General features: G+C 52.5%; 1 protein-coding gene across 3 annotated transcripts in view; it reads left to right on the forward strand.

Moving 5' to 3' along the window:
• The window catches only part of Cttn (cortactin), a 36802-nt gene that overhangs the window by 5237 nt on the left and 9746 nt on the right, over positions 1-21819 (forward strand). Inside the window, exons 3-13 of one of the 3 annotated variants that reach the window (XM_028871260.2) lie at positions 1245-1331; positions 1770-1843; positions 3645-3774; positions 8261-8371; positions 9607-9661; positions 10773-10883; positions 14728-14838; positions 15295-15405; positions 16234-16344; positions 17674-17729; positions 20863-20932. In XM_028871260.2, coding sequence (XP_028727093.1) covers positions 1245-1331; positions 1770-1843; positions 3645-3774; positions 8261-8371; positions 9607-9661; positions 10773-10883; positions 14728-14838; positions 15295-15405; positions 16234-16344; positions 17674-17729; positions 20863-20932 — 1027 coding nt within the window. The remainder of the gene's footprint in view (positions 1-1244; positions 1332-1769; positions 1844-3644; positions 3775-8260; positions 8372-9606; positions 9662-10772; positions 10884-14727; positions 14839-15294; positions 15406-16233; positions 16345-17673; positions 17730-20862; positions 20933-21819) is intronic. The other 2 variants (XM_028871262.2, XM_028871267.2) reach the window with 2 other exon arrangements.

The raw sequence follows: 21819 nt of genomic DNA on the forward strand, positions 1-21819 counted from the left end.
GGGCTCGGTGGCCTGCCTATAATTCTAGCCTCAGAAGGCGGAGGTGGGAGATCCCAGGGCAGACTGGCTCCTGAGACTAGCCTTATCAGTGAGTTCTGGGTTTGAGGGAGAGTCCCTGACTCAGTGAGTGAGGTGGAGGAGTGATGGAGGACACACGTGGGTACGCACATGTGCAGGCGTGTACTCACAAGAATATGGAAAAATGGGGAAAAAATGGTCAAAAGTAGCTCGTGTTTGGAACATTCTTGCCCACAGGGTCTGATGTCCCACTAACAACCTCCGGTATGAGGAAGGCCGGTGCTGCATGTATGCTCTGCTCCCCAGTAGATGGCAAATCGGCCCTCTGCTCAGCTGCCAGGGCAGTTACTGGATCGGCTGTCTAGATTAAGACAGCCATCATAGTCCCGGGAAGTCCTTGAAGCCAAAATAATCTTTTAAATTGTGATGAACATTTATGACATTTGCTATGAGTGACATTTAGGGCATACCAGAGTTGCATGACCTTAGTGATGCTGCCTCTGGAGTGCAGCCACCCAAAGGCTGATCAGGGTGAGACACTCATTGGTGGAGAATGTGTACACTCCACTTTGCTGATCTGCAGTGGGACCTCACTCTGTAGCCCAGTCTGATCTGGGCTTAAACTTGTAGCAGTCCTCCTGCCTCAGCCTATCTAGTGTTCGGATTCTAGGTGTGAGCCATCACAACCCTCTTTCACCTTTATAGTTTAGGTGTATGGGTGTTTGCCTGTGTGTGTGTGTGTGTGTGTGTGTGTGTGTGTACCACATGCGTGCATTGCCCATGGAGGCCAGAAGAATGAGTCAGATCCCCAGGGCTGGAGTTACAGACAGTTGTGAGCTGCCATGTGGGTGCTGGGACTGAACCTCGGTTTCTAGAAGAACAGCAAGTGCTCTTAACCTCTGAGCCATCTCTCCAATCCCAACCTTGTTTTTGTGAGTCAGGGTTCTTATTGGTCTGGCACTCACGTGAGCCCCAGCTCCTCCCCCACCTCCCCGGCACCGGGGTCGCCCTATCACATCGATGTTTTACGTGGATGCCAGGGCCAGCGTTGGCTGGAGCTGTCTACCAGCCCCACCTTCAGGACTCCTGACATGCAGCTTTGATTCCTTCAGGTGTCCTTGAGTCCAGTGACTGCCCTCTGGGGGAAGTGGCCTTCTGAGGGTTTGGGTCAGGGCTTCTCTGGGGTCCTGGGGTGACCCTCCCAGGTGACTCTGCCGCTCTTTCAGATGTGGAAAGCTTCTGCAGGCCACGCCGTGTCGATCACCCAGGACGATGGGGGAGCCGATGACTGGGAGACTGATCCTGATTTTGTGGTAGGAGTCACCACAAAATCTGCCTTCCTGGGCCATTGCCTCTGAGGTTTCCATCCTGGCCCTGCACTGAGCTGGTTAATTTCCTCCAGGGCATGGGGTATAGAAGTTAGGCCTTGATGTACTGGTTAGGGTGTGGGATGTGCTAATTAGGGCACACAATAAATGAATTAGGGGGCTGGGTGTACGAGTTAGATATCTGGGTATACTAGTTAGGGCATGGGATGTACTACTACTCCAGGGTGGGAGATACTAGTTTGAATATGGGGTGTGCTAAAGTGTGGGGTGTGCTAGTTAGGATACATGATATGCTAGTTAGGGCTCAGGGTATACTAGTTAGGGTATGGGATACTACTTACTTCTCCAGGGTGGGGATATACTAGTTAGGGTGCAGGCTGTACCAGTTAGGGCATGGGATGTGCTGGTTACTTCTCTTTGTAGAACGACGTGAGTGAAAAGGAACAGAGATGGGGCGCCAAAACTGTGCAGGGATCGGGGCACCAGGAACACATCAAGTGAGTACTTGTGGCACCCCACTCTCCTAAGTGCCCCCTCTGTAGGGTGAGGAGATGGGCGCGGCCTCGCCTTGCTGCTCCAGGTTTGATTGTTACAGGGGCTCCTGTTTGTCTGTGGGCCTCAGGTCTCAGTTGTGCACAGGTGATGGGCTCATGTGAGGCCCAGCTTTCATGAACCATGTTTTCCAACACAGAACACAGTAGTGTGAGCTGTTTGCTCTACGTGGCGACTGTGGAGGGTGTGAGATGGTTTTGAGTAACTTGGGCCCCAGCATCCCCTTCATCTGGATCATTGTCTGCAAGTTGTCATGTGTTGTGGAATTTAGTAGTTGACACTGGCAGCCCAACTCCATGTGCTTCCAGAAGAGGCTGAGATAGAAGAGTGGAATGCACCGTGCCGGGGACTCTGACCTCAATGCCAGCTCTGCCGCAGCTGGCATCCTTGCCAGGGAGGTAGACAGGCCCTCTGCGGACACCTAGGTGCTGTTTTAGGCCCCGCAGGGTTCAGACCACACCCTCTGTGCCTACTTTAGTATTCTGTCTAATCTGTCTTTGCCTCAGAGCATTCGGTCAGGTGCCCGGAAGAGGACTGTGTCTGTGCAGTGGCTTGTAGGAGGATTTGAGTTGTTATTTTTCTCTATCTCCTTGAGATAGACTCCTGCTGACTTTCCCTGTCTTGATCTCACCCTCCAGGCTCATGTTGTCCTTTCTCACAGTGGCTTTCTGGACCTGAGTGTAGAGTAGCCCACACCTCCCACAGAAGAGGCCTCAAGTCTCCATAGTGTAGTGGTTGTCATAGGTGGTCCATCGGGCCTGAGGTCCGTTAGAGAGGGATGGATATGAGAGGTCAGCAGGGATCTAGGTAACCATGCCTATGAGTCTATCCCTGTGGTCCTCCTCAGGTTGTTGGGGTGGTGTTTAGTGTTTCTTCTGCTGCTCATCGGGGGTTGCTGGTTCCAGGCCTGCAGTGTATTCCATCCACACTCTTGGGCTTGTTCACATGTAGAGCTTTGGGCTTCATGTCTGCTGGCTAGAAAGGCCCTGTGCTCAGGCAGTACCTCGGTGGCAGCTGCTTCCGGGCAGCCAGTTCTGACGGTCTTCTGATCTGTTTCACCACTGTTGCTTGTCTTCGTGTGTTCTGCACTGCTCTGATAAACGCCACGACCAAATGTAACCTGGGAGGAAAGGGTTTATTTCACTTACAGCTTCTAAGCCTGTCACCGTGGGAAGTCAGGGCAGGAACTGATGCAGAGGCCATGGAGAAAGGCTCCATACTAGCTTGCTCCTCATGGCTTGCTTAGCTGCTTTCTTACACCACCAGGACCACTGGCCCAGGGGTGGCTCCGTCTGCAATGTGCTGGGCCCTCCCACATCAGTCATCAGTCAAGGAAATGCCCTGCACATCAGTCTGATAGGGGGCATTTTCTAATGTGAAGTTTCCTCTTCTGAGATGATTCTAGCTTGTGTCAAGTTGCCAAAATGCTCACCAGCATAGCCAGCTTCTTCTGATGACCTTGGGGGTTTGGAGAAGGGACTCTGGGTGGCATTTGCAGAGCTCAAAGCTCAGATTCAGCGTCGCTACCCCTAGGGCCAGCTGCATGGTTCTGTGTGGATTTAGATCTGTGTTCCTCCCCCATACAAGCTGTGACAGAGCCACGGAGGCAGGCACGGTGAACAGACAGGGCAGCAGCCCGTGAGAAAGCCCCGCAGATTCGCAAGGACATCACTCCCCTTGCTTGTCCTGCTGGTGGGTAAGGTGCAAGCCCGAACCCTGGGTAGTCCAGTTTCCTCTCTCTTCCAGCATTCACAAGCTGCGAGAGAACGTCTTTCAAGAGCACCAGACACTCAAGGAGAAGGAGCTGGAAACGGGACCCAAGGCTTCCCACGGCTATGGCGGGAAGTTCGGTGTGGAGCAGGATAGAATGGACAAAGTAAGTGGCCGCCCAGCCTGGGCTGCTGGCCTGCATGGGCACACCATGTGGGTGACAGTCACACTTTTCTGAGTCACAGTGAGGAGTGGTGTTGGCTGAGGGTGAGGGCTGCTCTGAGGGGTCCTTTACAGGCTACCCACTGGTGAAACTCTTCTGTATTTCTAGAAGTCCTTTGTCAAATTGTCAGAGGATCCAGCCAGTGGCTGATGTGTAGAGGGTTCTCTGGAGTAGATCAGCACCATGACCAGCTTTGTGAGCAGGGCAGGGCCCAGAAGCATCCAGCCCACAGGCGTCATGGTCACCACTGTTTGTGGTTGAGATGGGCCAGTCCACAGCATGAGGTCAGCTCTGAGGCCCTTTGCTCACATCACATCTGTGGAGTCCACTGATGCCTGGCTTATGTCCTGCTGCACTGTGGGCTCTTGTATAATATTAGAGGGACCAGCCTTAATATTATACATCCCAGGGGCTCAGGAGAGAGAACTACTAACGGCGAGGATTATTTTCAGGAAATATAATCTCAGCACACCGAGTTCTATAGTCCACTTGATTTAATTCCTCTGGCATAACATCCTTTATACACAGCTTCAGTTCTGTTCTCATGTCTAGCTCCTTTCTTGCCTGATTTCTCTATATTTATCTACTGTCCCCTCTAGGTTCTATCTTAATTCCTTCATCTAGTTCTGTCCCTTCTAGGTTCTCATCTATCTAGTTCTTTCCCCTATCAGCTCCTCTCACATCTCCTCTCTCATCTGGCTCTTCCTCATCTTGTTCTTCCCCATCTGGCTCTTCCTCATCTTCCATCTCATTCCTCTAGTCCTCTCTTTTAGCCCTTCAATCTAGTTCTTCCCCATCTCAGTTCGTTCCTCTCAAGTTCTTACCCATCTAGTTCTTCCATTCTCTTTTCTCTTCTCCCCTTGTGCCCTGGAAGTCCCAGTATATAAAAGGGAGGGTCCGAGCTAAATTGTGTAAAGCTATTACTTAACGTCCACCTCTCCTAGGCGGTGTCTCCTTGTGGAATTTACCGTAAATCAGGAGACTTGCATGTGGGCTGTTATCATTGTTAGTCCACCTGGGACTAACAATGGGCGCCCACCTGGGTGGTGTTTCCTGTAGTCCTTGAAAGTGGCCAAGGGAGATAATCTGATTCCAGAGAAAGCCTTTCCTGAGGCTGTTCTCCAAATACCTGGAATGTGTATGTCCAGAGAGTGATCAGTCTACACTGTTAGCCCTTCTTAGGGAAAAGTCAATTGGGAAAGCTATGAAGGCACACATGATTTTCATAACAGAATACAGCTGATATATAACAAGCCAAGTAACACCAAAAACTCCTTGGGATTTGGCTTCCTCTGGAGGAATTCCCTGATCCCTCCAGGTAGTGACTTTGCCATAACCAGCTGAGTTCTTATGATATATTCCTGCGGCCCGCAGCAGTGGGCCACTCTGCAGCCAGGCTGGGGGGATGCGCATTGTCTCAAAGCTGTGGCCAGGCCCGGGGGAGCAGCATTGATGGGTTCTGACTGACAAGCAGATACCACGTGCAGCTGCTCTCTAAGCCATCCTTTTGGGGTGGTGTTCCGTTCTTGCCCTACGATGAGGGAGTAGGGCCTGCTCTGGCTGCAGTGTGAGGGTGTGTCTCCAGGAATGCAGGCCTTCGTACTCTGTTGACGCTGTAACAGGGGTGGAGTCCTGAGTGAGCAGTGTGGGGTGGTTCGGCTAGGCAGACGGTGCTGACCCTGGATAGATGTGGAAGAGAGGCTCAGCTGCTGCCTATCCTCATGGGTGACTCCCTCACATGGATTGTATTCAGCTGTGCTAGGCACAGAAGGCCGTGGCAATATCTGAGTGAGATACCACTGTCCACCAGAGTAGACTGGTAAGCCTGAGGGCACCCCAACCATGGACAGTGGCTTAGTTAGGGTTTCAATTGCTGTGAAGAGACACCATGGCCATAGCAACTCTTATAAAGGAAAACATTAATTGGGGCTTGCTTACAGTTCAGAAGTTTAGTCCATTATTGTCATGGTGGGGAGCTTGGTGGCTCATAGGCTGACGAGGAACTGAAGAGTAGCTGAGACTTCTACATCCCAGTCTGCAGGCAGTAGGCTGAGAGAGCGACACTGGGCCTGGCTGGAGCATCTGAAACTTCAAAGCCCACGCCCAGTGACACACTTCTTCCAACAACGCCACGCCCTGAGCATTCAAATAGAAGAATGGGGGCCATTCTTATTCAAAACATCACAGCCAGGAATAATAGTCTGGAGCAGCGTTCTGACCGGATGCCATCTGCAGGAAGGAGATGTGGTTGTTGGCTGTGTTGCTGCATTGCTGGCACAGAGACGGAGGTGCTGGTCCTGACCTGGGCTGTGTGGAGAGCCTGCCGCTCCAGGCTCAGTCAGACACAGAGACGGAGGTGCTGGTCCTGACCTGGGCTGTGTGGAGAGCCTGCTGCTCCAGGCCCAGGCAGACACAGAGAACCACAGTGAAGAGACAGAGTGGCAGTTTGGGGAGAATCTTAATTTACCAAGTGCGAGCTTAATGCCAGGAATGTTGTTCTCTGGCTTCTCTGCTGTGAGTCCTTGGCTTCCTTTGGCTCAGATCTCATCATCAAGCCTGCAGCTTGGGGCTCATTAAGCCTGGTCCTTCCTTCACCCTTCGTGTCCACCTGTCATGTCCTGTTTCCCTCGATGGCTTCTCACTGCTGCCCTGTGCTGTCATTTTGGGGAGACCCACCCTTCTGGGCTTCCGTTAGAACTTACTGCCCTCACCTGGTGCCTGGCCTGGTCTTCTCTGCTAGGTATGGTATGCTGTAAGTGTGCACTGCACTGCCACACTGTTGTCAGTACCCAGGTGGCTCGTGGACCCCCGACTTCTAGAATCTTCACTTCACCTTCTCGGCTCGATACTGACCAGTAGTTCCCAAGCATTGGTGACATTAGCCTGGGGTGCTGGTATTCCATCTTGTTGGCCCCCCCCCCCCAGGCCCTGTGCATTAAGGAGAGGTTAGCCCTTTGCTCATGTGAACCCTTGAGAGTAACCTGTTGTCACAAACCTGAAGATGAATGGCTGAGCTATTCATAATGCGTTCTCTCCAGAAATAGAAAGAGAGGTGAGGCCCACAGACTTCCCCAGCCAGGCTCATCAAGGGTAGGTAGCACACACCTGTGAGGAGCCAGGACTGGAGCCACCGGTTTCCTTTAGGGATCGGGTGACTGTGGCCTGCCAAGGGGGCTTCCTGCTTTTCCTACACACTGCAGATCAAGGCTGATAACAGATGGGCTTCTGCCATTAGGAGACCAAAAGCCACCGAGCACACATTGAGTCAGCAGGCTGGAACCAGAGCCAGCTGTCACCTCAGCCCCTTTGTCTCTTTAACTTCCTTCTGATGGGCAGTCCTGCTGGAAAATCTCTTGGCATGGCTGCCTCTTTTTGATCTTTTCCTGGCAGTTTCTGTGTGTGAGCCTAGAGGCTGCGGGCAGGCCATCGTGCCGCATGGGGTTTCACAGGCTGTGGCTTGTGGTCTGCCGTCAGCCGCTAACCACAGCTCAGCCTGGGAAGAAGTCATTGAGCCGAGGCTTTCTCTGTCGACTATGTTCTGTGTACCCCCCACTTCAGTGACCTTCATGAAGAGGGGCATTGAGGTCGGTGATATGCAGAACACAGCCCGAGTGCAAGACTGAACTGAACAGTTGGCGAACCAAGGGAGACCTGTGGTACACAGGGCTGACTTGCCCTGTAGGGCAGTCAGAGTTAGGGTTCCGTGTTGCCAGGAGGGCCAAGAAGACAGGTTCAGAGGCACACAGGCATTGTCTACAAGAGGAACGGCCACAGGACTGCTGTGCTGGGCAGTGGCATTGCTGACAGCACAGATCTCAGAGCACTGTTTATGGAAGGGGCTAGGGTGGGGGTCTGCCTGCAGGCGTCGGCCTGATGCACCTTTCGACCCCTTGAACAGAAAGCCCCGGGGGACCTGCATCCTTTGGTGGGGGCTGCTGTGAGGTGACAGCACTTGGCTCTTGCCTGTGTGGCCTACATATCTGGGAGGTGTGGCATGCATGTCTGCATTGCCGCTGAAGTACCTGTGTCTGCTTCAGCACAGTCACCAAGTGTGTGCCATGCTTTGGCCCTCGGGCTCCCAGCCTGTGCAAACACCACCCCTGAGAGAGTGACTGATGTAAATGGGTCACTGGGTGTGCTGCAGGCTCTGTCCTTTGTTCATACCTGGCCCTGTCCGAAGTTCCCGTCTGCAGTCAGGGGTGTTTGGGGGGATCTCTTGAGTTTGGGGTACCCAGGAGAACCCTGCATCAGGGCTCAGCCAGTTCAGGGCCATGTCTTGGGATTTGGGGCCCTGAGAGCAAAGGCCCACCTCACTGATGGGGGTGACATTCCTTTAGCCAAGAGAGTGGCAGCAGCAGAGTCGGGGAGTGGGGTTGTGTGCCACCCTGGGCACGGGTGCATAATGGCGCATCTTTGTTCTTTGTTCCAGTCAGCCGTTGGCCACGAGTACCAGTCAAAACTTTCCAAGCATTGCTCACAAGTGGACTCAGTCCGAGGCTTTGGAGGCAAGTTTGGTGTCCAGATGGACAGGGTGGATCAGGTGAGTGACAGGACCAGGGCCGCAGGCTCCCTGCCACAGCTACAGGCTGCTGCTGTGGCTGCCTTCCTGGGCCAGTGCAGCAGTTCACAGGTGCCCTCTGACCCCGTGGGACTGCAGGAAGGGTGTCCAGATAAGAACTCACAGGCCTCTGATGCCGGCCTATGCGAGGGGTACTGACTATCCAATGGGGAACAGACAGTGACATGGAAGACAGGCCTCAGCATGCTTGCTGCAGGCCACCCTCTATGCCTAGCCTCCGACTCAGCCACGCTTTGCCATCAGGGACCTTTCTCATTATCTCCCCTGGATGGATATGATTGACAGGCAGAGCTGCCCTCAGAGTGGGGTTTGCTGAGCTGTGGTCTCAGTGTCCAGAGGCCTGGGGCTGTCAGTGGAAGCACACCACTTTCAGTGTGGGTCCTGGCTTTCTGCCATAGTAGCAGGATCTGACCATCTGTGTCTGAAGTGGGGGAGATGCGGAGTCCCAGCTCCGGGTCATGCTAAGGGCAGGCCACCATGAGGTCCCATGGCAGGCCTGCCATCTTGTTAATGTTCTCAGTAAAGCTTGTTTGGGAAGTCTGTGTGGCAGGGGAATTAATTCCAGATCGGCATGCTGTGCCTGGAATAATTCAGCCAAGCTGGTGCCGGGCGCCTGCGGGCACGGAGGAGGAGCTGCACATACAGACTTGAGCAGTCATGATTGGACCTGTACTTTGCCTGGGAAGCCAAAGGTCAAAAATTAACATGGTTTAAGCCTGGCTCACACCTGTATTCCCAGCACCTGAGAGGTGGAGGCAGGAGAATTGCCATGAGTTCAAAGTCAGCCTGGGCCTGAGTAAGACCCTATATTAACAAACAAAAAACCCACCACACAGGCTTGGGAGATGACGCAGATGTCACTGTGCGAGCATGAGGACCTGTATTTGAATCACAGCACCCACATGAGCCAGGCTCAGTGTTGGGGGTGCGGAGTGGGGAGGAGACAGGAGTGTTGCTGGCGCTTGTTGGCTGCCAGCCTAGCTCTAAGTTCAGTGAGAGACCCTGTCTCAAAGGAACAAGGCTGACAGTGATAGCACAGGACACTGGACATCTTCCTTTGGCCTTTGGACATGTGTGAGCACACACACCTTCTCAGACCAACATTACCAAAATCTTTGTTTTCTGTGTGTCATGAGTTCAGATGGGTCATCTCAGTGGCGTTTCAAATGCCTGTCCCTTATGTTTTTGTCCCACAGTCTGCTGTAGGCTTTGAATACCAGGGGAAGACGGAGAAGCACGCCTCCCAGAAAGGTAAGGCGAGTGCTGCTGCAGCCTGGCGGCAGGGAGGCCTCCGCTCTCTGCTCTGGGTGCCGGGGCCATCTGGCTTTTAAAGGGTGTGTGTCCTCACTGTTGGTGGCACACTCAGAGCTCTGTGCCTGCTGTCATGTGTCTGCTGTCTCCAGTAGAAGCTGCCTTCTCTTTACCTGGGCAGAGCAGCTCACTGTCAGCTCTCTGGCACTGTAATGAACAGCAAATGTCCCTGAAGACAGAAACCAGAGTTGTGGGCCTGCATTGTCAAAACTGTGCCCTGAAACGTGGAAAAGAGAGTGCTGATTGGTTTTCATGGTGTCACGTGGGTCTGGAGCCCCCCCCCCCTTTTTTTTTAACAGCCAAGGCAAATCATTTCTTTTTAGTACCCAGTGGTTTGATTTTGTTTCTTTTAAGATAATATGCTATCAAAGCCTGACTTTGAACTCCATAATTCTTCTTCCTCAGCCTCATAAGTGCTGAGATGGTCAGTATTTCACCTGACTGTGAATTGTCATTTTTGTTGTTTCTTGTTTATTTTTGAGACGTGCTCATTCTGTAGCCCAGGCTGGCTTAGACCTCACCATGAAGCCCAGGTTGGCTTCCAGCTCCGGCAGTCTTCCGCTCTAGTTCGCGAGTACTGGGACCACAGCGGTATGCAAGCATGCCTGGCCGTGGCCAGTAAAGTTAGAAAGTGGCAAACACCGTCATTTCTCTGTATCCCCGCCTTTCTTATTTATTAAACATTTTTATTGACTTTGTACGTGTATGAAATTCGGGGGAGACAAACTCACAGTGGTCCGTCCTCCCCTTCTGACACGTGGATCCTGGGGAAGGAACTCAGGACATCAGGCTTACCCAGTGGTCCCCTACTTTGGTTCTTGAAACAGGATCTCACACTGTAGCCCAGGCTGACAATTCCTGGTGTAAACTACTATGGCCAGTTCTTTCTGTCAGTACAAGACAGTCGCATGTTGTGGTGGGAAGTGATCTGAACTCTGCATGAAGCGTGAGGGCGTCCAGTGTTATCCAAGGGATGCAGCTCTTAGGTTTAAGATGGACACTGCATCCCTCGAGAGTCTTAATGCTTGCTGGTGCCGTCTTGTCTCTTCAGACTACTCTAGTGGCTTTGGTGGCAAATACGGTGTGCAAGCTGACCGTGTGGACAAGAGCGCTGTGGGCTTTGACTACCAGGGCAAGACGGAGAAGCATGAGTCACAGAAAGGTACGGTTGGGCCTTGGGCTCCTTTAGGGGTGAGAGCACTCTTCTTTGTTATTTTTATTTTTGTTAGTCTTTTCATCTTTCAATTTTTTCCTTAGATTAATTTATTTTTATTTGATGTGTATGGCTGTATATGGGTATTTTGCCTATATATATATGTACTTTGTGCAGAGGCCAGAAGAGGGTGTCTGATCCCCTGGAACTGCAATTATAGATGGTTATGAGCAGCCATGTGAGTGTTAGGAACCTAAACAGGGTCCTCTGGAAGAGCAGTCAATGCTCATAACCATTGAGCATCTCTCTAATGCAATGGTTCTCAACCTGTGGGTCATGACCCCATTGTGGGTCAAATGGCCCTTAAGGGTCACGTGTCAGATATCCTGTATATCAGATGTTTTATAATTCATAACTAGTAAAATTACAGTTATGAAATATGGAATCATTTTATGGTTGGGGGTCACTACACCATGAGAAACTATATTAAAAGGTCACAGCATTAGGAAGGTTGAGAACCCCTCCTCTGGTGCCTCTCTATTTTGAGATAGGGTCTCATTCTGTAGCCCAGGAACTCACCATGTAGCTTTACACTTGATCCAATCCTCCTGCCCCAGCCTCCTGATCTTGGAATCAGAGGCATGCATGCCATGTGTGTATGCCAGAGGACAACTTCATGGAGTCACATCTTCTACCTGTATGTGGGTTTTAGGGACTGATCTGAGATTGGCAGGCTTGCATGGCAAATACCTTTTTGTGTTTTGTTTTGTTTGCGACAAGGTCTCTATTGTGTAGCTCTGGCTGTCCAGGAACTCGCTGTACAGACTAGGCTGATCTGGAACTCATGGAGATCTTCCTGCCTCTTCTGCCTCCGAGTGCCTGGCTTGTGGGAAACACTTTACTGTGTGCTCGCTTGTACCAGTTGAGCCATCTTGCAGCCCGCCCCGCCCCTTATCTGTTTTTAAAGATTGGGTTTAGCTAGGTAGTCTGGATTGATTTTAAGGACAGGGACTGTGGGTGTGGCTTCGTGGTAGAGTACAAGGCTCTAGATTTGCTCTCCATATCCTCCAAACCTCTAAAATTTTGACAAATTCTGCCACAAGGTCCTGAGAAGCCACATTGACTTTCCCCTTGTTATGAACTGTTGTGTGGGACCCCCTGAGGGTATCCTGCGTGTGCAGGGAAACATGCTGGGCAGATGCATGGCGGTGGCAGCGGCCAGTAATTCACAACCCAGGCGCTGCATCCATGTGGAGAGTTTATTATAATAGAGAGATGAAGAGAAAGAAAGGGAGGAGACAGAAAGAGAGAGGAGAGAGAGAGAGAGAGAGAGAGAGAGAGAGAGAGAGAGAGAGAGAGAGGGTGCACACCTCATGGGAGGAAAAGTGGAAGAGAGAGAGGAAGGGGGGGAGTTTTTCCTTAGAATGAGGCTTTTACGTCAGGACTCAGGGCAGTGCCAAAGGGTGGGATTTCAAGGGGCGGATCAGAATATTCATACCCTTCTGTGCAGGTAAAGATGTTTTTTCATGTTTACGGTGTTTATGGTGTTTACGGTGTTGGAGCCACAGCCCATCTTCCTGGTGCTATTTCTGTGCTCACATGGGGCAGCTCTGTTCATTGTTTTCCGGTATTTGACAATCAAGAGGAGCCGGGCAGTGGTGGCGCACGCCTTTCATCCCAGCACTCCAGAGGTGGAGGCAGGAGGATCTCTGAGTTTGAGGCCAGCCTGGTCTACAAAGTGAGTTCCCGGATAGCCAGGGCTACAAAGAGAAACCCTGTCTCAAAAAACAAAGCAAAACAAACAAAAAACAAAACCAAGAGCTTACATTGAAAAGAAGCCCCTGGATTTCTTTAAACAAACAAACAACAACAAAAATCCCAAGAGACTGACTGACTGGGGCTCCGCTCAGTGGGTAAACATGCTTGCTGTGTGAATGTGAGGACCTGAGTTTGAATCTCCGAGACACATATGAAACTGGGTGTGGTACATAGAACGATCGTCTGTGTTCCCTGTTTATCTGTTGAGAGACGGGAGACAGGAGAATCTTGAAGCTCACAGGCCAGCTAGCCTGACATACTCAGAAAATCAATAAAGAAACCTGTCTCAAGGTGGAAGGTGAGGACCCAAGATTGTGTTCTGACCTCCACATGGACCTATACACACACACACACACACACACACACACACACACACACACACACACACACGAGGCAAAACATCACCAAAAGTTCTGGCCATGGCCATGTTGGCTTGCCCTGCCCCTTGGAAAGGGCCAGTGTGCCTGGGGCCTGTGTAGCTGCCTGCCTTCCTTAGGCTCTTTTCTGGGCTAGTGTGCAGCTGTGACCTCACATAGATCACTGTGCTTCTCTTCCCTGGGGCCAGACTTAACTCAGGTTGTATGTGCTGAGCATTCTGGGCCATCTGTCCTGGCTCCAAGCAGAGGCTGAGTGTACTTCTGGCTGGCTGTGGCACACAGGCCCAGAGGTTGCCTAGGGCTTCTCATTGAGGGTCTAAGTACCTATAGGAAATCATGCTATGATAGTGCAAGAGTGACATGTCACATGACCTTGTTAGAGCCTGGGTTTCTAGAATGTTCTCCACATGTGTTCTGTTTTTTTCTTAAAGTTTTTTTTTTTTTTTTTTTTTTTTTTTTTTTTTTTTTTTTGAGACAGGGTTTCTCTGTAGCCCTGGCTATCCTGGAACTAGCTCTGTAGACCAGGCTGGCCTCAAATTCACAGAGATCTGCCTGCCTTTGCCTCCTGAGTGCTGGGATTAAAGGCGTGTGCCACCACCATCTGGCTGAAGTTTTTTGTTTTTTTTTTAAATATACTTAATTTTTTTTTATGTGTATGAGTATTTTGCCTGCATATATGTCCGATTATCACATGTGTGCCTAGTACCTGTGGAAGCCAGAAGAGGGTGTTGGATCCCCTAGAACTAGAGTTATAGGTCATTTAGACCCACCACATGGGTGTTGGGAATCAAACTGAGGTCCTTTGGAAGAGCAGCCAGCGCTCTTAACTACTGAGCCATCTCTCCAGCTCTAAAGATCTACCTTTCTTCCTTTCCTTCCTCCCACCCTCCCTCTCTCCTTCCCTCCCTCTCTCTCTCCTCCTCTCTCTTTTCCTTTCTTTTAATATGTGTATGGGTATGTGCCTGTGTGTATGACAGGTAAGTGTAGATGCCTTCAGCTCCCAAAAGAGAGCAACAGATCAGCAGGAACTGGAGTTACAGGTGGTTGTGAGCTACCATGTAGGTGCTGGGATCCGAACTCTGGTCCTCTGCAAGAGCTCAGCTCTTAACTGCTGAGCCATCTCTCCAGCCGCTTCTGTTTTTCTTTTGGTTTATTTCTTTCTTTTTTTCTTATTTCCAGACAAGGGCTCACTTTATACCCCTTGCTGGCTTTGAACTCACTGTGTATTGGAAGTTAGTTTCAAATTCCCAACAGTCCTCCTGCCTCAGTCTCCTGAGTCCTGGGACACAGGCATAAGCCACCACACTTGGGCTCTCTCCTCCCACCATGTGGGTCCCGTGGATGGAGCCCAGGTCATCAGGGTTAGTGGCAAATGCCTTCCCTTGCTGAGCAGTCTTGACAGCCCATGCTTTACCTTCTTAGAGACCATATAGCATGTTCACGGAAACTGTTGCTGGTTTAATCTTTTCTATTTATCCGTTTTGTGTATGTGCATGTGTGTGCACATGTGTGGCGGTCAGAGGACAGCTTACAGGAGCTGCTTCTCTCCTTGTGGGGCCCAGGGACTGAACTCGGGCCTTCAAACTTGGCCGCAGGCGCCCTTAGCCCTCTGCCCATCTCCATTGCTGGTTTTTCATACAGTGCCGTTCTTGTTCCAGATTATTCCAAAGGTTTTGGTGGCAAATACGGAATCGACAAGGACAAGGTGGACAAAAGTGCTGTGGGCTTTGAGTATCAAGGCAAAACAGAGAAGCACGAATCCCAGAAAGGTACCCGCCCCTTTAGCTTCCTCCGGCCAGCCCCTCCGAGGGTACAGGTTTGGGAGAGAAGCTTCTGTCGCCTGCGGTATTTTAAATGGTCAACCTGGGACAGCCAGTCCCAGCCTGTGGTTATGAGAACTCAGGCGTTGGCCTCATCCTTGGCTCTAAGCCTCAGTGTTGCTTGTATGTAGTAATGTCCCTGTCACACACGTCTGCCTGTGAGTGACAAGACCTCGCTGTCCTGAGGGCCGCATGTGTTGGCCCTGCCTGTGTGACCGCACTCGTAAGACACGGTTATCTTGAGGAGGGCCTCTGATGGCTGTCAGCCAGGGTCCCATCCCAGCTGTGCCCTGGGGGAAGCTTGGGTCCAGTGAAGCGTGCCTCCTTGCATCTGAAACCCGCTTCCTCCCCCTTGTTCCGGGCTGCGCAGTAATGCCAGGTTATGGCTTTCTGTTGTGCATGTAGACTATGTGAAAGGGTTTGGAGGAAAATTTGGTGTGCAGACAGACAGACAAGACAAGTGTGCCCTTGGCTGGGACCATCAGGAGAAGCCGCAGCTGCATGAGTCCCAGAAAGGTACCGCCTCTAGCCCCTCCCCCAGCTCTCCTCCAGGGCCTTTGGGAAGCTTGTGTTCATCCTCAGTCGGTCACGTGCCTCGTGTCAGCTGTGCTTCTGTCCAAATTTCGTTTTCACGGTGTGAAGTAGTCTCTGTCTCCCCCAGTCCCAGAAGTCCCCGTGGGTGGCAAGGGGATCGGGTGACCCTGCCCTCTCCCTGCTCATATGCCCGCGCTGCAGCCACTGGGAGCCTGTTCCTGTCGCACCCACAGGGGCCCTTTGCCCTCTGCGTTCCTGGGTTCTCCCTTTTAAGGTGGCTAGGGTTCATGGAGGGCACACTTCTTTGCAGTGCTCGGGATGGAACCTGCAGCCTGGTCTATGCTGGACAGATTCTCTCTGCCTCCGAGCCTCCCCTCAAATCCTTAGCACGCTTCCTTTCTAGCCGGGAGTGTTTTCTTGTCACAGCGGGAACTTTGTCCCAGGGAAAGCTGGCTTGAAAAGGTTGTCCCCAGCTGTCCTTCCAGCACAGGGAGTGGGACTGGTAGCCCTCCTGTTGTCCCTTTCCTGTCGGCAGCCTGGGAAGGACCCTGCGGGCAAACCTTAAAGCGTGGAGTAGCCTTAACAGAGCGATTTACCATCCAGTTCTGAACTTGTTTCTGTGAATCAGCTGAAGCATACGGACTTTTAAGTTTGCTCCTTAATCCTTTGGTCAGGGTTAGGCCATCAGGCCCGGATCAGCGCTCTTGCTGCCTGAACGTGATGTATTTGACATTGCACATGCTCACGTGATTCTAACCTGGCTGTTTCCTCTCTCGGTCATGCTCCCCACTGTCTCGCGTGGATCTCCAGACTATAAGACTGGGTTCGGAGGCAAATTTGGTGTTCAGTCCGAGAGGCAGGACTCCTCCGCTGTGGGGTTTGATTACAAGGAGAGACTGGCCAAGCACGAGTCCCAGCAAGGCACAGTTGCCCCTTCCTCCTCCCACCAGCCCTTGCAGTGCAGCTAACTCGCAGCATAGACTTCAGGGTCCACCGCAGTGCCTGTGTTAGGCCCCTGTGCCGCCAGCTGCCAGGGATGTCCTCCACCCGGTCTCCAGAGCAGCATCCTGGAGCGCGGTCCCTGCCTCCTCCACCCCCAATTCTTTTTCCCCTCTGACCTTTAGGGTTCAAGTTAGGAGGCACTCTGCAGGCCAGGTCAGTGTAGTTTCTGCAGGGGACCCCGCGGGCCTCGTTGCCTTGACCACCAGCGCTGAATCTCTGAACCCCTCCTCATTGTCTCTGACCCACAGGGAGGTGAGGTGGGTTTGCTCTCCCAGACCTGATGTTAACTAGACACCGGGGTCATGGAGAAAGACAGGCGTGTTTCATGTGGTCTCTGTGTCTTTGTTTGTAGTGGGGTTTTTTGTTTTTGTTTTTGTTTTGCCGGGTGTGCAAGGTTTGTGTGTTTGGATTTTTGGTTGTTTTTGTTTTTGTTTTTGTTTGCCACACCATGTGTGTGTAGCATCTCCACCCAGAGCCACACTGTATGTGCGCACTGTGCACATGGCTGACACAGGCCGGTCGAGCCATGCCCTGGGGATCTCAGTAGCTGCTGCAGTTTTTCTTTTCCTTGAGAGATTGGACCTGGTTCCTAGAACCCAAGTGTCCAGGCAGAGGCATGTGGCTCCCTGAATCATGGAATGCAGGCTCCCAGATGCCCCTGGGCCTGGGGTGGATGTCCTTAGTGCTGACCAGCAGACTGCGTGGAGGTGGCCATTGGTTCCTGTGATGTCAAGGCTGCATGACGGTCACTTTCATGTTTGTGTGTGTGGCAGCGACAGACATACTTGTCTGGTGGCATTTCGACACGGAGTTTTGTTTTGTTTTTCTTTTAAAAAGCAAGAGAACAAACTACGGTGGGGCCTCTATTTAGTGCCCAGTAGAGCAGGCGCCCAGGAAGCAGATGAGCATAAGGCCCGGGCTGGTGCGAAGACTGTGCTCTAGAAGTGTGCACTGCAAAGGCCTGTCCTGTGCCCTCCTCCTCGGCTTCCTTCCCGCCAGCCTGCCGCCCACCCTCTCCCTCCCCCTCTCCCCACTCCTGGAAGCATGTCCACACCTCACCTGCTCCCTGCCTGCACTGGGCACCGTGGTTAGACAGCTGGCTTTGCCAGAAGAGCCTGTCCTCGGCAGCTTCCACATCCCTCTGCTCTGGTTTGTGTCCCTGGGCTGTTTCGTGGACCCGTGTGCATGTGCCTGCCATTGCTCACCCACCCTCGGCCTCACGTAAGTCTTGCCTTCACCACCTTTCAGACTATGCCAAAGGATTCGGCGGGAAGTATGGGGTACAGAAGGATCGGATGGACAAGGTAAGGCCAGCGAGCTGGTGTGGGGATGTTCTTGTGCGGGCCCTTGGCTCACAACACCGGAGGTCTGTCCAGAAACATTAGGCATATGTCATTCCGTGGTCCTGGGAACCCTGCATACGTCATGTAGCACACTGGATCCGTTCCGGTTCACACTTGAGGCTGAGGCAGGCAAGCTGGGTACCTGGTCACAGCATAGCAGTGAGTAGTGGGGGTCTCAGGTGGGTCCCAGGCACTTGATGCCAGGGTGCTGGGGACATGTGATTGTTGGAACTTTTAATTACTATTGGAACTGCTTCTTGCCTGGCACTTTAGAAGTGCTTAGTGGCCACATCTAGTCACTGGCTGTCACCATGGACAGCGGGAGCTAGAATTAGTCCTGCTGCAGATGGCCACAGGTGGCACGCACTGGTCTCTGGCTTGTCCTTTTTCACTCTTTCCTTCAGATGGCGTCTTGCTCTGCCACCTAGTCTGGTCTGGGACTTGAGATCCTTCTGCCTCAGTTTCCATAGTCTGGCACTGGTGGCAAGTGCCATCTTGTCTGGCTTTATCTTTTAGGATGAAAGCACACTCCTGTGGAAACAGTTTGTTCCCCCTCCCCAGATCCCCCTCTTCAGCCTGTTGTTGCCTTTGGTCAGTTTCGGGACCCTGCAGGGTCAGCTGTGAGCCGGTGAAAGAATTGTTCTCCTAGTGTATCGGCCAGTGCGGGGGAAGCGTGGGGTTGCTCAGCAGCTCTGCAGCTCCTCCAGAGGCCTGGCAGGCACTGCTTTCCTCCACTTGAGGTGAGCTGTGTCTTCTCTACTGCGTAGATGCAGACGTTTGTTCCTGTGCTTGGCTGTGGCCATACATGGCATGGGTCATTCACAGACTTGTTCTTCCATTAGGCTCAAAGCTCACTGGGGTTGGCATCGCCCAAGGTACCTGCCATGTCACCAGAGCTTCTCACAGGAGTTGCTTGAGCAAAATATCCCTGAGGAAGCCAGATAAACTGAGTTTAAAAATGATGTGTATGTACATACATATATATACATATATACATACATATGTGTGTGTGTGTGTGTGTGTATGTGCATGCACACGTATGTGCCACAGAGTACACATGGCGGTCAAAGGACAACTTGTGTGAATTGGTTTCTACCATGTGGGTCCCAGGGATTGAACTCAGGTCACTGGGCTCGGTGACAAGCGCCTTTGCCCGATGAACCCTCTCCTTGGTCCCTGGGCCAAGTTTTGAGGGTAGACTGGAGCTTGTCTGCAGAGGTGGAGTCAGTGACGTGAAGCGAGGATGCGACCAGGAGCCCGGTTTAGGAACCAGGTCACTGCAAATGTGGGAGAGTAAGGAGAGACAGTTCCAGCTGCAGCACCTCCTGCTGAGGGGAGGGGCCTGGGAAGCCCGTGGGACATGCAGCCTGTCCGAGTGCAGGCACAGTCGCACACACCTGCAACTGCAGCCCTTGACAGAGCGGCGGCAGGGTTCGTGTGACTCTAGGCGGCGGCGGCGGAGCTTTGAAGAGTTAGGGCAGCCCTTGACAGAGCGGCGGCAGGGTTCGTGTGACTCTAGGCGGCGGCGGTGGAGCTTTGAAGAGTTAGGGAACTCAGGTAGAGAAGATGAGGCTACGAAGGCTTTGGGCAGCCATGGGGCTGCAGGGCTGCCTCAGTGGGAGGGAGGGACCTGCCATGTGCTGAGGGGTACCCCCAGGGCTTCACCTGCCAGTCAGCAGAGACCGAGCAGGGAGGCTGGGTGAGGTGGCAGGAGACCAGGTGTCTGGTGGCTGAGGGCCCTGTGGTCGAGGACATGAGGAAGTGAGTGAGTTACTCAGAGGCTGGCGTTGAGGAAGTTGTGGTGTCTGTGGTTGGCAGTGATGGTAAAGATGGCAACCGCAAAGATGGCGACCGCTGGCATTGTGCAATTGGAGTCAGGAAATGATGTGGTTAGAAGTCCCTGCTGCCCCTGCCAGCCAGGTGTTGTCATTTTCTCCGTCTGTTGCCCTCTGGAAGAGCTCAGGGTCCTTCCTGCCCAGGGGACTGTGGGGTGGGATCAGGACCCAGGCTGTGCCAAGAGCAGTGGTTCATCGCCATAGTAATTGGGATGAGGTGGCGAACCCTGATGCCAGCCTGTCCTTCCCTAGAGAGGAAAAGTGTCCCTCCATGGTGGCTTTGGGCATTTACGAGTGGCCACCCTGTTGGGCTCCGGAGCCAGGCTGTGTGAGGGAGATGGAGTGAGAGCTGAAATGGGCAGAGTCTGAGGGGAGGGAGACCCAGGAAATGGGGAATGGGAGAGACAGGAGGCTGGGGTCAAGAGCTGGGCGGGGGTCAGGTGTAGTTTAGTGCTGAGACTGGTTCAGGATTGGAGAGCCCTGGGTGTCACCCCCAGCATTCTTTATGGGGAAAAGGTGCTGTGATTTGGGAGGCGGGGCATGGGTGAGTGATTGAAGGGAGTGAGGAGTATAGAGGTGAATCAGGGGTCCCCCAGGGGTGGGCGGAGCAGCTGGAGATTGCAGAGCAGACAGTAGGTGGACAAGTAGGTGGAGGCGTTGTGGAGGATGAGATGGGGCTTAGGAGCAGGGCGTCTGGGAACAGGGAGAGGAATGGCGATCCCGGCTGAGGTGGGCACAGCTCTGACCTGGGGGCTCTCAGCTGGGAATGGCTCCATATGGGAGATCAGGCAGGGTGCTGGTCGGGGCAGTGAATGCTCTGAACCCTGAATATCTATTAGAAGCCACATGGCTGGGGACTGTCACTGGTGCCGCTGCCCTGTCAGGCTGTGTCTAGGTCAGCCACTGCTTCGTGATCCGTGCCGGAGTAATTCTGGAGCCTGTAAGCATGGTTGAGGTGTAGGATATTGAGAGAGCCTACAGGAGGGCAAGGAGGGGGCCTGGCCAGGTGACCCTGGCACCTACAGAGCCTCACGGTAACTCATGTTCTCAGTGCAGGTGCATGCATCTGTATGACCATCAGTGAGTCTGTGGAAGGGGAGCCGAGCCCCAAGGAATCTACAGAGGGCAGGATTGGGGCAACAGCTCTGTGTTGTGGAGGTGTTTTGAAAGCTGGGGAGGCTCCTCACAGTCCCTAGGTAACAGCTGTCCTAGCTGGGAAAGAACGAGGACACTACCCCCTGACTTCTCTGTCTCTGCAGAATGCATCCACCTTTGAAGACGTGGCCCAGGTGCCCTCTGCATACCAGAAGACTGTCCCCATTGAGGCTGGTGAGTCCTGGCAGTCTGAAAGCACTGTGTGGTCCATGGGGGACAGTGCTGGTGCCCCGTGGTCTCCTAGGATGGCTGAGGGAGAAGCCTCACCGGGTGGGTTGTTAGTGAGAGCTACTGGTGACCAGGTTCTGGGAACAGCCTACATACGTTCCTCGAGCCCACTTCTCTCAGTGGTCCCAACTACAGCCTGAGGTTCATAAAACCTTATGGTGTTTATGAAGAGAAGCAGAGGAGTCTCAGCCTCTCACCCACAAGTTTTTACCAGTGGCTCAGAAACATGTCCTTTCAGGTGCTTCCTGGGTATGTGAAGATGAGACACATCCAGAGAGTGCCCTTTGCATATAGGATAGAAAGTCCCAATTCATCAGTAGGTAGAATGACCATTGGCCACCGCAGATACACAGATCAGTTCCTGGGCCATTTTGACACTCATGGAAACCATCAGGGTCTTTGGCCAAGACCTCTGCAGGCACCACTTGTGCTGAGATCAATTTATACCGATTGTGTGTCATATTAGAAGGGTCCAGGCGGGCTAGAGAGGTGGCTCAGAGGTTAAGAACACTGGCTGTTCTTCCAGAGGTCCTGAGTTCAATTCCCAGCACCCACATGGTGGCTCACAACCATCTGTAATGAGATCTGGCTCCCTCTTCTGGCCTGAAGGGACACATGCAGACAGAACATTATATACATAATAAATAAATAAATCTTAAAAAAAAAAAAAAGAAGGGTCCAGGCATGGTGGCACATGCCTGTAATCTCAGCACTTGGGAGGCTGAGACAAGTGGATTGTCATCAGTTCAAGGCCAGCTTGGGTTACCTAGTAAGACTTGGGCCAGCCTGGACTATAGAGTGAGACTCTGTCTCAGAAAAGGGGAGAAGGAGTA

Source organism: Peromyscus leucopus, chromosome 1 (genome assembly GCF_004664715.2).
Source record: "Peromyscus leucopus breed LL Stock chromosome 1, UCI_PerLeu_2.1, whole genome shotgun sequence".
NCBI lineage: Eukaryota > Metazoa > Chordata > Mammalia > Rodentia > Cricetidae > Peromyscus > Peromyscus leucopus.